The 13,871-nt window shown below is 37.2% G+C and overlaps 2 protein-coding genes across 3 annotated transcripts; both read left to right on the top strand.

The window, feature by feature from the left end:
* The first annotated feature begins 1,515 nt into the window (after positions 1 to 1,515).
* On the top strand, positions 1,516 to 8,877 carry LOC118039197 (protein SENSITIVE TO UV 2). Of its 2 annotated transcripts, none has more exons than XR_012168864.1 (12): positions 1,516 to 1,993; positions 2,208 to 2,246; positions 2,473 to 2,591; positions 2,999 to 3,090; positions 3,203 to 3,561; positions 3,997 to 4,065; positions 4,187 to 4,266; positions 5,060 to 5,377; positions 5,457 to 5,563; positions 7,326 to 7,480; positions 7,944 to 8,265; positions 8,351 to 8,489. XR_012168864.1 is itself a non-coding variant. In XM_035045815.2 (12 exons), exons 1-12 carry the CDS (start codon positions 1,598 to 1,600, stop codon positions 8,643 to 8,645), a joined length of 2,220 nt encoding a protein of 739 aa, XP_034901706.1. In that variant the 5' UTR covers positions 1,517 to 1,597; the 3' UTR covers positions 8,646 to 8,877. The 2 variants fall into 2 exon arrangements, 1 of the variants encoding a protein (XP_034901706.1); XM_035045815.2 differs by having other exon boundaries at positions 1,517 to 1,993; positions 7,944 to 8,134; positions 8,351 to 8,877.
* A 1,086-nt stretch (positions 8,878 to 9,963) lies between these two features.
* On the top strand, positions 9,964 to 13,118 carry LOC118039193 (disease resistance protein RPM1). The gene has a single exon (XM_035045811.2). The coding sequence runs from the start codon at positions 10,193 to 10,195 to the stop codon at positions 13,037 to 13,039; it is 2,847 nt and encodes a 948-aa protein (XP_034901702.1). The 5' UTR covers positions 9,964 to 10,192; the 3' UTR covers positions 13,040 to 13,118.
* Positions 13,119 to 13,871: the final 753 nt, after the last annotated feature.

Genomic DNA, 13,871 nt, shown 5'->3' with positions numbered 1-13,871 from the left:
GCTCTTGCACGGTTTTTGCCTATAATAACAGTGGGTGTTTGGTTGGGAAGGAGATCTTGTAAACTTACAACAGCTAGCTGGGGAAGGTGTAAGCTGGGCTGGAGCAGATAATTACATCAAACTTGCCGCTGCTGAGCCTCAAGTTGAGAATGGTGCTGGAAAAGGTGATGATAAGACGTTGGTTTCATGTTATTAGAGAATAATAAGATTTTGGGTGAAGATGGTTCTTTTACATGGTATTAGAGTTCGAATCTCATCATTCTCATTTATTTGATAAAAATTAAGGAAAAATTAATGTGAATCTGTACAAGTTTGAAGCTTAAAAAACTTTTACTTGAGGGGTTGTATTAAAAAATAATATAAATTATATTCTACGACCTCACCTAATAGTTTAAGTTTTTGGATTGTGATGGTTCTTTAACACATGTAACTATGGAGCAAAGTTTGAAGAAATATTTTCACCTTAACAGCTTCTTATATTTATGTGTTGGATATACTAACAATATTTTCTCTATGTACAAATAGGTAACAAAAGGAGAACACGGGCAATCTTGGCAGTGGTTATTCCAACAACTTTTATTACTTTTGACCTTTTCATATACTGCTGCTATCTGCGCAAGAGAAAGCTCCACCACAAAGGTATAACTGGTTCTTGCTGTCTTTCCAGTTATTCCGGCATTGAAAAATAGACACAACTCACGTTAATGGTAAAAAGATAACGTGCGGTGTGGGTATTTTTCTTTTCTGTCCCCTGCTCTGTTCCTGCCTGGATTTTTTTTGATACCTTGGCCCTCGCTAATCTTTACACTAGTGATGCAACATTTTCTTTGGTTGATTATAGGCATGGAAGTCATGGAATTGTAGCAGAGCTTTGGACTTGATGGATCCAGTCCTGGGGGATCCTCCTGCAACTCCTGTGCTCTTGAGACACGTTAACATAGGGCTTCTTTGTGTCCAAGAAAGTCCAGCAGATAGGCCTACAATGGCGGATGTTTTCTCCATGATTGTAGATGAACATGCATCCCCCCAGCACCTAAACAGCCTGCTTTTGCTATAGGCAGAAACATGGGAGACACGAGTTCATCCACCAGTTCTGCAGGTTTTCCTTCTGTGAATAATGTGACAGGTACGATGATGGATGCCAGAAAACTGTTCTCAATACCAAGATATCATTGGTTTTACATTTATAGATAGCTTTTTTGTTATAAATTTCGAGATATCTTAATGCCGCTGTTTAAATGATCTATCCATTGCAAAGTTCAGAAAAAATGAATGGATTTTTGGAACTTAGCAACTACAAGCTTTTTGCCCGCGCTACGACGTGTGTTTTTTTAGTCTAAAAAATATATTAAAATATTAAAAAGTCAAGAACTTGTTATATAATAGCCGAAATATTTTTAAAATATTTAAACAGTAACATGTTAAATAGTATTTTTTTTTTAATATTAAAACTGTGACATTTTAAATTTACTCGGCGCAGCGCCCCCCAAATTTTCTGGAATTAAGTCATGTACATGAAAAATGGATAAAACCCAAAGAAAAAACCAAAACCAAACGCACATTAAACAAAAAAAGAAGAAAAACTCGGAAGAGAGAAATGAAGGAAAGGGAAGGGGAAGGGGAAGGGGAAGGGTTTGAAGAATGGGACGCTGATTTCTTAGATCAGTTAATCCAAGTCGAGGAACTCGCTCTCTCTTCTCAACTCCCTTCCTCCTCCGAATCTCCCCTACCTCCCACCACCACCACCACCACCACCACCACCACCAAACTCCCCTACCTCCCACCACCGCAACAACTGCAACATGACTATCAAAATAATTCCATCAGCTACTCTCCTCCGCGTGAACTCTCTCAAAGACCAATTGAGTTCAGCATCAACAACAACAGCAGCAGCATAACATTTGATCGTTTTTGTAACGGATTCTCGCATTCGGCTCCTTCTACATCTGCCTCCAAACATAATGCCAAAGACCTAGAAATTGATCGCCTAAAGGTTTTTTCTTTTATTTTGGGAATTTATTTTATTTGCTTCTTTCTTTGGATTCATATTTTCTTCGTTTGGGGCTTTATCCAATATCGGAACTTGACAGAGTTAACGTTACTTTAGATTTTTTTTTGAGTGATAGATGTATGTGATACAATATTTTTCTCAAGGGAAAAAGGAATGAAATTTCTGATTCAGTTTTAATGGATTTTTCAATCTACAGAGAGAATTGGGACGCGCATCAAAGCACCTTACAGATTTGGCAAGTCTTTTTCTTTTTCCCACCCTATCACAATGTTTCAAGTGTTTATCCATGCTTGATTTTGTTTTTCTTTTTACCCATCAACTTATTTTCTTAATTATCTAGTCTTTCAAGCTATTTTTCATTGATTTTGCACTGAATTATGATTTTTCATTGGTTTGTTTATTTGAAAATTTTTATCTTTTTTAATGGGGTTCTGTTTTGATGAATTGCTAATCCATTTCAGGAACAAGAATGCTTTGAACTTAAGAAGGATAGAAGGAAAAGAGACGAGCAAATTAAATCTTTATATGCCGATACTGAAGAAAAAGATGTGCATATTCACAGCCGAAAAAAGACAAACTTGTGAGTTTTTTTGGTATTACTTATTTTTTTCCAACTATCTTGGTTATTTATCTGAGTTGATGGGTATGTGATATTGCATGTATGGCATAGAGATGATTATCTCTACTCAAACACCACCTTAGGTCCTGCCAGTCTTACCCTGCATTGCCAAATCCAGCTCACAGTTTGGCTGCCTCAGAGTGGTTAACTAGCTATTAAATGTTCTTGGTGGCATTTTTCTTCTAAGTTAGTATGTTTGAAAGATTTCTCTAGCAATGGCCTTGGTTATTTCTTTTTCTTTTTTTCTTTTCGTCTTCACATTGACGTTATCTATTTAGCTTGTATGATATAAAATCACAATTGGACAGTGGCCCCTTTTTAATTGTTGTGATTTACACTTTACAAATTCTTTGAATGGATGGCTATAGTGGCAGGGAGCGTGGGGATCACAGCAAGGGTGCTCATGGAATTTCCCAGCACTCTGAAAGTGCAAAACCTTTAGAGGGTCAGATTGATATAGGTGAGGTGCATGTGTTGGATAAACTTCTATTACCATAGTGTTTTCTTTTGTGTTGCCATCTATTTAATTTTGACATGAAGCCACCGTGCTTTGTTTTTATGTTTATTAACAGCTTCTACATCCAAGGCCATAGGAGTTCAGACAGAGAGAAGTATTGATTTTACCAAAGTAGAATTGAAGAATGATTCACCTTCTCACCCTGAACTTTCTGAAATGTTGCTTGGAATCTGGGGCTCCACAAGTGAACAACAATTGCGAAGAAATCTGATCTCCAAGTTGTTCATGACGTGCCCAACAGATTTTCAGGTTCTTTTTGGGTGCATGAGCATGAATATGAATATGTCTTCCAAAGTACAAATGGACTATTTGCAAGACGAAAGCTCCTCACATGCAGCTTTGCAGTATCATATGTGCTCTTTTCCAGCATCTGAAGCAGCAAAAGTTTCTCATCTGTATTCTGTATTGACGAAGGTATTGTATTGTAAAAAACTTCATGTGCTTTTAATTGGAGATAAAGATATATTTTAGGCCTTTATCATTGAGACACATCCCATGGTTTACAATTAAGGGATTTCTTTTAATAAGAAGAAAAAGTAAGGCGGATGTAGCTTAATAAAGGAAGAAAAATGGTTGCCAACCTTGGCCAAAAAAGACCTTACATTTGCTTGTGCCAGCAGTATTGACTGCCCGTGGTAATTGAATGGGAAACCATGTATGATTCACATGAGCTACAAGGATATTGAGATAGGTTTATATCCCTGCAGAAACATGAGGGCTAACTTTCTTTTGTGTGATGTCCCAAACCATTCCTTACATAAGGCATGCTTAGATTTTCCTTGGATGTCTCCACTCATTATTTTGAGCATCCAATTAGCTTGTTTTCTGTTTGATTCTTCTATATTGCAGATCAATAATGGAGTGCTACAGTTGGAAGCTCTGTTTAGATCTTTACTTGATTTTTGTGATGTCACACATGTGAGTTTCAGACTCTGTTTTTCTATACTTTGTGATTAAAATCCATTTTTGGTAATTGTAGTCAAATTCAATTATTTTCTTGTTATCTTGTTCTAAGGAATACTTTTCTTTCCGGGTACAGGTTGCCATTCTTTCTAGTTCTTTGCATATACTGCTAGCCTTTTTAAAGCAACTATTGAGTTTGGGAGCAAAATGGGGAGGGTAAGTTTACTATGGCTCACATGCCATTTTTTCTTTTTTAAAGTTCATTCATGCCTTCAAAATAAATTACTGCAACTTTATGCACGCAACATCATGCCTTGTGATTTGGGTTAGAACTATCTTCATTAACTGTCTTGATGTTTTAATTTCTTTTACCTGTTCTGATCAAAATTTGGATTCTATGCTATGACAATTATTCAACAGAAGGTGCTGACTGACACTTGTAATTGCACTGCAAATAACTTCCTGATTTGTTTCTTGTTCAATATTCAAAATTATAGATTGTCAAAATACCATTTAGAATCTATAATTATATGGGCATTGCTTGTATTGCATCTTGAATGAGGCTTTTAATATATACAGAAAAATTTAAATGCCTCTAAAAGTAATTAGACCATTAGAACTTCCCAAATTACATAGAAGATCCCAACTCTGGTCAATTTGATACACCAAATAAAATTATAGAATATCTTGAATTATGACTGACACTATTGAGTAGAAAACGAAGAGGAAATGGTTGGAAATTGTCAGGAATCAGGATAGTTTAGCTGGCTGAGCCGAGTGCAGAAAAAATCAAGCAACAACCTGCATTTCTTAGTTTTGTCTGCAGTTCATAAGCATCAAATATTCACCTTCATATCTAGGTCATTACATAACATCCTTTTGGCAAAAGGACTTGGTACTTTGTTTTCTGCATATCTGGTGCTCTTTAAAGTGATGCTCCTAAAAACTCCAAATTTGTGTTTGTGTTCTTATGAACTTTGATTTGATCTTTCCAGTGCACTCTACTCAGGGACAATATCAAGATTGAGGGACTTTGCTCCCGGGACAGTGTTGAAGGCCAGGATCTGTTTAGTATGATCAGCTACGAGGCATCAAATGTGGGCTGTAGTTTGCTCGGGATTAAATCTTTTTATCCAAAACACCTGTGCAAGAAACGGTGCTGGAATGCTGAGATTTCCTTGCTGCTTTCTTCTGTAAACTGGGTTTTGTTGTTAGAAATGATGCTTCAGATTGCTGTGAGAAATACAGAAGAATGTGTGAGACTGGAGGCAGTCTCTATCATGAATGTGATTCTGATGAGTAGTAATGCTCAAACAGAGATGGAAAAGTGAGTTTTTGGTTTCATATTCTGTCAAAAAGAAATATATTTTTTTATATATATTCTGAATGTAGTTTTTCTTGAAAAGGTTTGGTCAATCACCAATTTTTGAAAGCATAGCACAATTGCTAAAAGGGGAAGCTGGCCTACGTGTGCAAAAGGAAGCTCTCCATCTTCTATTCTTGTTGCTAAATTGTAAGTCTAGACCAATTTTGTTCCTTCTTCCAGTTTGATTTTTGCTAGTTTTCCTTGTTTTTTCTTTCTGGCTAGAATCTTGCTGTAACGTCAATCTTGTCTGTCAAACTTCTTTATAATCTGTTAGGTTGTATCCAAGTTGATCTGCTCTCCCCATTTGATTATGATGTCTATCTTAGCTCCATTAGTTTGTTAACTAGCTTGGTCTCTATTTAGTGCCAGTATCAAATATTTTGGAAACTAACCTATTTTGTTGATTGTTGACTCCAAATGAATAAGCAGTAGTCAGTGTCTAGTAAAAAACTGGCAGACCAGGATTTCTTGCTTGCAAATACCATTTCATGAGCTTTGCTGGCGACTATATGCATGTTCTAGTTTTGTTAAAAGAAAGAAGCAAATCTATACCCTTAAAGTTGTAAAACATCTAATTAGTAGAAAAGTTTTCTTTGATATTCAAATGCTCAGAATAAATTCATGTACACTAACTTGAAATATTTTATCTCAAATGCTCCTTTGTATCTGAAATGAGTAACAAATATATGCTAAGAAAGAAAGTCATGTCATCTGGCCATTCATAAATATTTGCTAGCATCCGATGGTTTCCTGCAATAACTGAATCCGATATCTTTTGTTGCAACATTCTGGATATAAAATGCATATTATGTGTTTTTGTAGTATGGGTAGGGAAAGAGAAAATAAACCCTAGCTATTGAGAAGGGGTTCCTTGAATCCTCAGGGAGACCTAGAATACAATAGGAAAAAAATAATAGTCAAACTTTCAATAACCTATCACTCTTGTATGTCAAACATGATCAAATAAAATGTGTGGTGATGTAGCCAATGCCAAACAAAAATAATACCATTTAATAAAAACCACTCAGAAAGTCATATGTAGAAAATAAAGTTCCTAATTTCTATTTAATTGACCCCCCATCGATATACTTTGAGGATATTGCAACCATGCCCACCATTGTTTTTTTACTCTTATTTGGTTATCTTTCATCTAGTTGAAAAGTTTGAACAATTAGAAGAAGCTGTTGTTTCACACTGCTTCTATAATTATGTTTCTCTTAAGTGCTGTATACAGTGGGTTATGGTTAATTTTTACCTATTATTATTGATCATCAAAACACTTATTTATATCTGTTCATCATGACTAGAGTCTAAGATGTTTTGGGGATTTGTGGAATCATCCATGTCTTTACCCACTAAAACATATCAAGTCTGTGATAGGTGATGGGGGTAAAATATTTTTGGAAATTGTCCTCTTATGAGCCTCGTACTTTCTGTTAGACCTATGAAAATTTCTGAAAGGAGAAATGGCTGCATTAAGGAATAAGTATTGTCATGGGGACCATGAGCTTATATATAATACAACTTCATGCCTCAAGTTTCACTCATAGCAGCTTTATGCCTTGTAGAGATTTCAAATTCTGAATCCAAAAACCAACCACAATTTGGCTCCTGGTTCTTTGAGAAGCCATCTTTTGAGCAGGATATAGCCAACTTACTGAGCTTGGACCGTAGAAGCCCATCTTCAAACATCTGAAGAGCAATCAAGCTGTGTTCGAATTATCTTCAATCCAGGACATCTCCTGGACTTATTTATTTGAAATGAATACATATGGACCACAACCTGGAATTGCTTAGAATTCTTTTGCAACACCCTGTTTTAGGAGTTACAGATTTGAATCCACTCAATGTGCTACTTTCATGGAACCCCACAACTCTTCCTAGCTTATGGTTCTTTGTTGAATTGAAGGTTCCAAGCTGTTGAGCATTTTTTGCTCTGGTTGTAAAGAGGAAGAGATTGCTGATTCCACAAATAACAAGAAAAATACTTCAACACCCGAAGGATTCAGTAGCATCCTTGTGGGCTTGGCAGAATGTATTGCTTGCTCTGGAAATAGCATACAGGTAGGTGTGTTAATTTAGCTCTAGTTTAAATACAAAATTTGATGTGGTACATTTTTTTTTCTTCTATATTTTTAATGTGCAGTTTATTGCTCCCTTAGCATTTTCCTGATTTTTGGTTCTGGTTTTGAATTTGTGCTCTCTCTATATGATAGAATGTTATCAAGAGAGAGCTTGTGTTAAAATATATCTTAGGTAACATCTTACCTGATGATCTGCTTTATGTTAATTGGACATGTCTAAGGGCTGTGTAGCAAAGCACATTTTAAGTTAAGGGCCATGAAATTGCATTGTTTTTATTTTTGAAAATCCATTTCTGCATGAAAAGACTTTGATCATTATGTAATCTGGTTCTTCCTGCATTTTATTCTTTGATTCTGGTAAAAGCATAAAGGGCGCAGACACACACATGCATGGTACTTGCTGCAAATGCAATCTGTTTCATTTTGTAATAAATGGCTTTCAGGATATTGAACTTCGCAAGCGGGCTATCATTATGCTGGCTTTTTTAGCCTCATCTGGAAAATCTGGCTTTGAAATTATGGGGACTCACAAGTTACGTGGAGAGACAAACTTTCTTATGTTGATTTTGCAAGTGTTAGTGTCAGAAATGAATGTAGAAGCTTCGGCTGAGCCAGCAAGAAGCATTAAAGCAAGGTGAGTAATGATGACCAGGTTTTTGGTTACACCAAGAAATCCTTTCACACTCTCAACATTTGCTCTGAAGTTGGGTTGAGAGTAAAGAAATTCTTTTCAAACTTTTCTTCTCCAACATTTGATTGTTCTAGGTCGGTGGATCTCATTGAATTGGTTTCTGTGCATATACTTTCACGCCCCCATTCCATAATTGCTTCTTTTGCTGTCAATATGCAGGACATCGCTGATTCGGGAGGCGCTGATATTACTTAATAGACTCGTGTCCAATTCTGGCTACTCCGCGATAGTCTTGCGAATATTAACAGCTAGAAGAGATATGGCTACTTTGACCATTGATATTGCAAGCAGGTTGTCCCAAGAAGACCAGAGTCTGAGGCTTTCTGATGTCAATGGACATGTGAAAGAATCAGAAATTGTTGAGTTAGGTCAAGCATTTAAGAAAAGGGTTTTTGCTTATTTAGGAGATAAAATATCATTAAAAAAACCCGATATCATGGTTCAAATAAACTAGATTTGTATTTGTATGGCATTAGCTGACCCAAAAATATGCATAAAGGTCCGAGCAAATATATATATTTTTTCCTGGGTTAGCCATAACCAATCAAAATTCCACTTAGAAGCTGATCTGCACCCAAAGATCCCATTACCCAGAAATTCATGATAGGTCTTGGAGGATTGTACACATTGAACATACGGTGCATGTCAAAAAAATATTATAAATGCAAAAAATTGCCTTTAATTTTGCTACTGGTACTGATTATTTTTCAGGCTTTATTTATGTTTTTTCTTCTTTCTTTAGTGATTTAATTTAATGAAATATATGTATTCATGGAAATTCGCTAGTTCTAAACAATGATTTTATTTTGATTGCTGGAGGGACACCATGTAAATTGATATCTTCACAAATGTTTTGCTTGTTTAAACAGTTGAATCTGCATGAATTTCTTCGGTGTGCTATTACCTAGAGCGTAAAAGTTGGATGATATATCCTGTTATAGACTCAGGCATTCGACCTAGGAAAGTTACTGTCATTCGGACGCAGGCATTAGAGCAAGTCACTGGCACGTAGTGATTAGAACTCACTATTGGACTCTAATCTCTAAGTTCATTTCTAGCTCTGAGTTTCTGCTGCTAAAAATACCAGGTTTCCAATTTTGTTCTGGTTGTTGTCTTTGTTTTTTTTTTTTTTTTTATTTGGAATGATATATTTTGATTTCAAAGTATTTCAGACTACTGTTTTGTGGCTGCCACACACACACACCAAGTTATCAATTCTATTCTGGTTGTTTTTTTTTTTTTTTTAAAACTGGAATGATACATTTTGATTTTGAATATTTTATCGGGAGTGTTGTTTCGAGATTTCACTATATATAAAAGAATTGACAACTTGGTGTGTGTTTACATACAAGACAAATTAACTTTAAATTATGCCATTGAAATTTTAAAATTGGTGTGTGTTTGGATAAACTTGATTGCAGATGTTTATGTCACAACTGTTGACTTCAGCTATCAGAAGCACAACAGTGTAAAAGCACTGAAACAGACAAGAAGTATCCTGGCAATTTCAGTGCCCCGTAAAACACTCAATCGATGCAAGTTGCTAATATGATTGCAATGGTTTTCAATGCATTCTTCGTCGTGGACGACGGTGTTTGAGATTCTAGTTGAATCGTAATTATTTTAGAAAGTAATCTTTACTACTTTTCCAAACAGGCACTTGATCTGTTACTTCAACAACATCAGCATCTGCCAGTCTACGTTGTCAAATGGTTGTGCTACTCATTAAATAATTAAGTTAAGATACTTTAATCTGTTGAATCTAACTATACGTTGCTTGGAAATTTCCTAGCATTTTCTTTATCTTAGCTGACTCAGCCTTTTGTTTTTCTTCCTTCTTGATTACACAGACATACGATGAAGTTAAGGATATATATATGCAATGCCATTATGTAGACAGAGTTAAGTTTCGAAAGTTACAAGCAAACCCCAACTCCAAACACCATTATTGCACACCCTGAAGTTTCAGAAACACTAATTGGAAAGCTAAAAAGACCATCCATGTCTGAGGGCGTGGTTACTTTTTTACTCACCAAGCTCGGAGACTTCCTCGCAGAAAGGGGAAAACAAATGGCAGGAGTCCAGGGTGAAGCAGAGTATATCAGTGATGAACTTGAGTTCATGACAGCCTTCCTAAGACTTGCAGATGCGATGGAAGACGGTGATCCTGTTCTAAAATGTTTGATCAAGAAAGTGAGAGATGCAGCTTATGACACAGAGGATGCTCTCGATAATTTCAGCCTATCCCTTGCTAGTGATACTGGGCACGGGTTTTTTTCCTGTTTCAGGAAAATCTCTCGCTCTATTAAGGATGCAAGAGCTCGGCGTCGAATTGCCTCAAAAATTCAAACCATCAAGTCTCGAGTGATCAGTATCTCAGAGTCACATCGGAGATACTGCAATAAAAATAATATAATGATTCAAGGATCAAGCTCCATCAACATCCCTAGGCTTGAATGTCAAAAGGATGCCCTTCTACTAGAAGAAGCTGATCTGGTGGGCATTGAAAAACCCAAAAAGCAGCTGATCGAGTGGCTTCAAGGAAGCAAATCAGGACGTGAAGTGATTTCTGTGGTCGGAATGGGAGGCTTGGGAAAATCAACCTTGGTCAAAAAGGTCTACGATGATTCAGACGTGAAGAAACACTTCAAGTTCCGTGCTTGGATAACTGTATCTCAATCTTTTAAGAGAGAGGACCTCTTAAAAGACATGATTCAACAGCTCTTCCGTGATCACAGGAAACCAGATCCAAAAGGTGTGGACAACATGAACTATAATAAGCTAAGGAGTGTCATCCAAGAATTCCTCCGACATAAGAAATACCTGATTGTCCTGGACGATGTGTGGCACACAAGTGCTTGGTGTGCTTTCCAGCATGCGTTGCCGAACAACATCTGTGGCAGTCGGATATTGGTCACAACACGTAATACTGAAGTTGCCTTGACTTCATGCATGGATTCCCCTGACAAAGTCTACCCTTTAAATCCGTTGTCTAAAGAAGAATCTTGGACTTTGTTCTGCAAAAAGATATTTCAGGATAACCCTTGCCCTCCACATTTGAAGAATGTTTCAGAAACAATTTTGGGTAGATGTGAGGGATTGCCGCTTGCAATTGTAGCAATTAGTGGTGTTCTGGCAACAAAGGACAAGAGTAAAACAGACGAATGGGAAATGGTACATCTTAGCCTCGGTGCTGGATTAGAAGAAAATGACATGCTGATGAGTGCAAGAAAAATACTGTCACTCAGTTACAATGATTTGCCTTACTATCTTAAATCCTGTTTGTTGTATTTCAGCATCTTCCCTGTGGGTAATCGAATCAAGCGTATGAGGCTTATTCGATTGTGGATAGCTGAAGGATTTGTGAAAGGCAAAGAAGGAATGACAGTAGAGGAAGTTGCACAAGACTACCTGAATGAGCTCATGAAGAGAAGCTTGGTTCAAGTGGTTAAGGCAACCAGTGATGGACGGGTCAAAACATGCCGCGTCCATGACCTCCTGCGTGAGATTATGATTACAAAGGCAAAGGATCAGGACTTTGTGGCCATTGCCAAAGAAGAAGGCACGATATGGCCAGAAAAAGTTCGTCGTGTGTCGATGCATAATGTCTTGCCAAGTAAACAGCAAAGACATGTTGCCTCTCGATTTCGTTCATTGCTGACATTCTGGGTGGCAGATTGTAATTATGAGTCTCCTGTGCACAACTTATTTTCTGGTCGTCTCAGGCTGCTTCACGTGCTGGATCTGGAAGGTGCACCTCTAAAGGAATTTCCTAATGAAGTTGTAAGCCTCTTCCTCTTGAAATATTTGAGTTTGAGGAATACCAAAGTGAGTTTCATTCCAAGTTCCATTAGCAAGCTCAAGAATCTTGAGACGTTGGATCTGAAACATGCCCAGGTTTCTGTATTGCCTGCCGAGATTCGGAAGCTCCGAAAACTTTGCTACCTCTTGGTGTATCGCTATGAAATTGATTCTCATGACCGGATCCCCACCAAATACGGTTTCAAGGCACCAGCTCATATTGGAGGTCTACAATCCATGCAAAAGCTTTGCTTTGTAGAGGCACATCAAGGCAGGAATCTTATGTTGGAACTGGGAAGATTGAAACAGTTGAGAAGGTTAGGAATTGTTAAGTTGAAGAAAAAACATGGAAAGGCTCTTTGTTCTTCTATTGAAAGGCTGACGAATCTTCGTGCCTTGTCTGTTACTTCAATCACAGAAAGCGAGATTATTGATCTGGACTACTTAGCATCGCCTCCTCAATTTCTTCAACGATTGTACTTGGCAGGACGTATGGAGAAGTTTCCAGATTGGATATCTTCACTGGACAGTTTGGTCAAGTTGGTTCTAAAATGGAGCAAGTTAAGTGAAGATCCACTGCTATCTCTTCAATATTTGCCCAATCTAGTGCATCTTGAATTCGTACAGGTTTACAATGGAGAGATCTTGTGCTTTCGAGCCAAGGGATTTCAGCGGCTCAAGTTTTTGGGGCTAAATAAACTAGAAAGGCTCGAGATGATAATTGTAGAGCAGGGAGCGATGCCTAGTCTAGAAAAGATGATAGTCCAAAGCTGCACATCATTGCGGAGGGTGCCATCAGGCATTGAACACTTGAGCACTCTGAAAGTACTGGAATTTTTCAACATGCCGAAAGAACTAGTTATGACGCTGCATCCGAATGGGGAAGATGGAGATTACTTGAAGGTTGCACACGTGCCAGATGTTTACTCCACCTATTGGAATAATGGCAATTGGGATATCTTCTCTTTGTTGAGTGCCAAATTAGAAGACAAACATTCTGCCCAGCTTAGCCCTAGTTTGTACAAACGCAACTATACTTGGAAATAACATGATGTGATGTCTGTCTAGTATATACAGATCATTGTAAATTAATCATGTTTATGTTTATCTCTTCCATTCCCTTGTATCCTCCTTGGTGCACAGTGTAGTGATTATTTAACTAATCTCGAGCATGGATTGTCTGAATAAGTGCATATCAAATTCAATTCCTGCCTGTTGTTGTCAGAGGCGGCTTAAGTTGAACAAAGGCCAAATGAGGCCTTCTAAAATATTTAAGATATATGTTTTTTATTATTTAAAGATAATTATCATGAGTTACATCCGGACCACAGCATCTAACTGAACTGAAAGTGCTTCAGTTTTTGGACACTGACAAATGAATTGTTCTGGATCACAAAAAATGAGCAAGGTGAAGACTGTAAGAGAGTTTCACTCATGTGATTCGAGAAGGATAGAGGAGTAAAGGACGCCGTTGGCGGAGAGCCTTACCCCAGAAATGGATATTTGACTGCCCAACTTGATTAAGTTTCGTTGAGATAAGCATCAGCAATGACGTAATTTGCATCCCTTAAATAAACAATACGACAAAGACCAAGAATTTGGTTATAAAAAGTCGTCCTCAACATAGAGGAACTGAGAGAATGGAGGAAAAATAGAGAAATCTTTCTCTTTTTCAATACTTTATTTACATTAATAAGAGGATATATATAACATATTGTTACCATAACATAAATAACGTAAACTTTCAATTATGGCTATACATTTATGGGCTTAATTAGCTAATGAATATACTGGTCATCTTCCTAGCTCCTTTAATCTCGCAGAGGACAACTCATGCCAACACTCCCCCTCAAGTTAGTGCATATATATCTCAGATGCC

This window comes from Populus alba, chromosome 1 (genome assembly GCF_005239225.2).
Source record: "Populus alba chromosome 1, ASM523922v2, whole genome shotgun sequence".
NCBI classification, from domain to species: domain Eukaryota; kingdom Viridiplantae; phylum Streptophyta; class Magnoliopsida; order Malpighiales; family Salicaceae; genus Populus; species Populus alba.
Note: the sequence above shows the minus strand (reverse complement) of the source record. Positions and strands in the feature narration are given on the sequence as shown.

Bases quoted from the DNA above. Each gene is read 5' to 3' on its own strand.
- LOC118039197 (XM_035045815.2), top strand. From the start codon at position 1,598: ATGAAGGAAAGGGAAGGGGAAGGGGAAGGGGAAGGGTTTGAAGAATGG. The intron at 2,592-2,998 runs GTGAGTTTTTTT...GGATGGCTATAG, and splicing joins AGCCGAAAAAAGACAAACTT to TGGCAGGGAGCGTGGGGATC. The intron at 5,378-5,456 runs GTGAGTTTTTGG...TTTCTTGAAAAG, and splicing joins GCTCAAACAGAGATGGAAAA to GTTTGGTCAATCACCAATTT.
- LOC118039193 (XM_035045811.2), top strand. From the start codon at position 10,193: ATGTCTGAGGGCGTGGTTACTTTTTTACTCACCAAGCTCGGAGACTTC.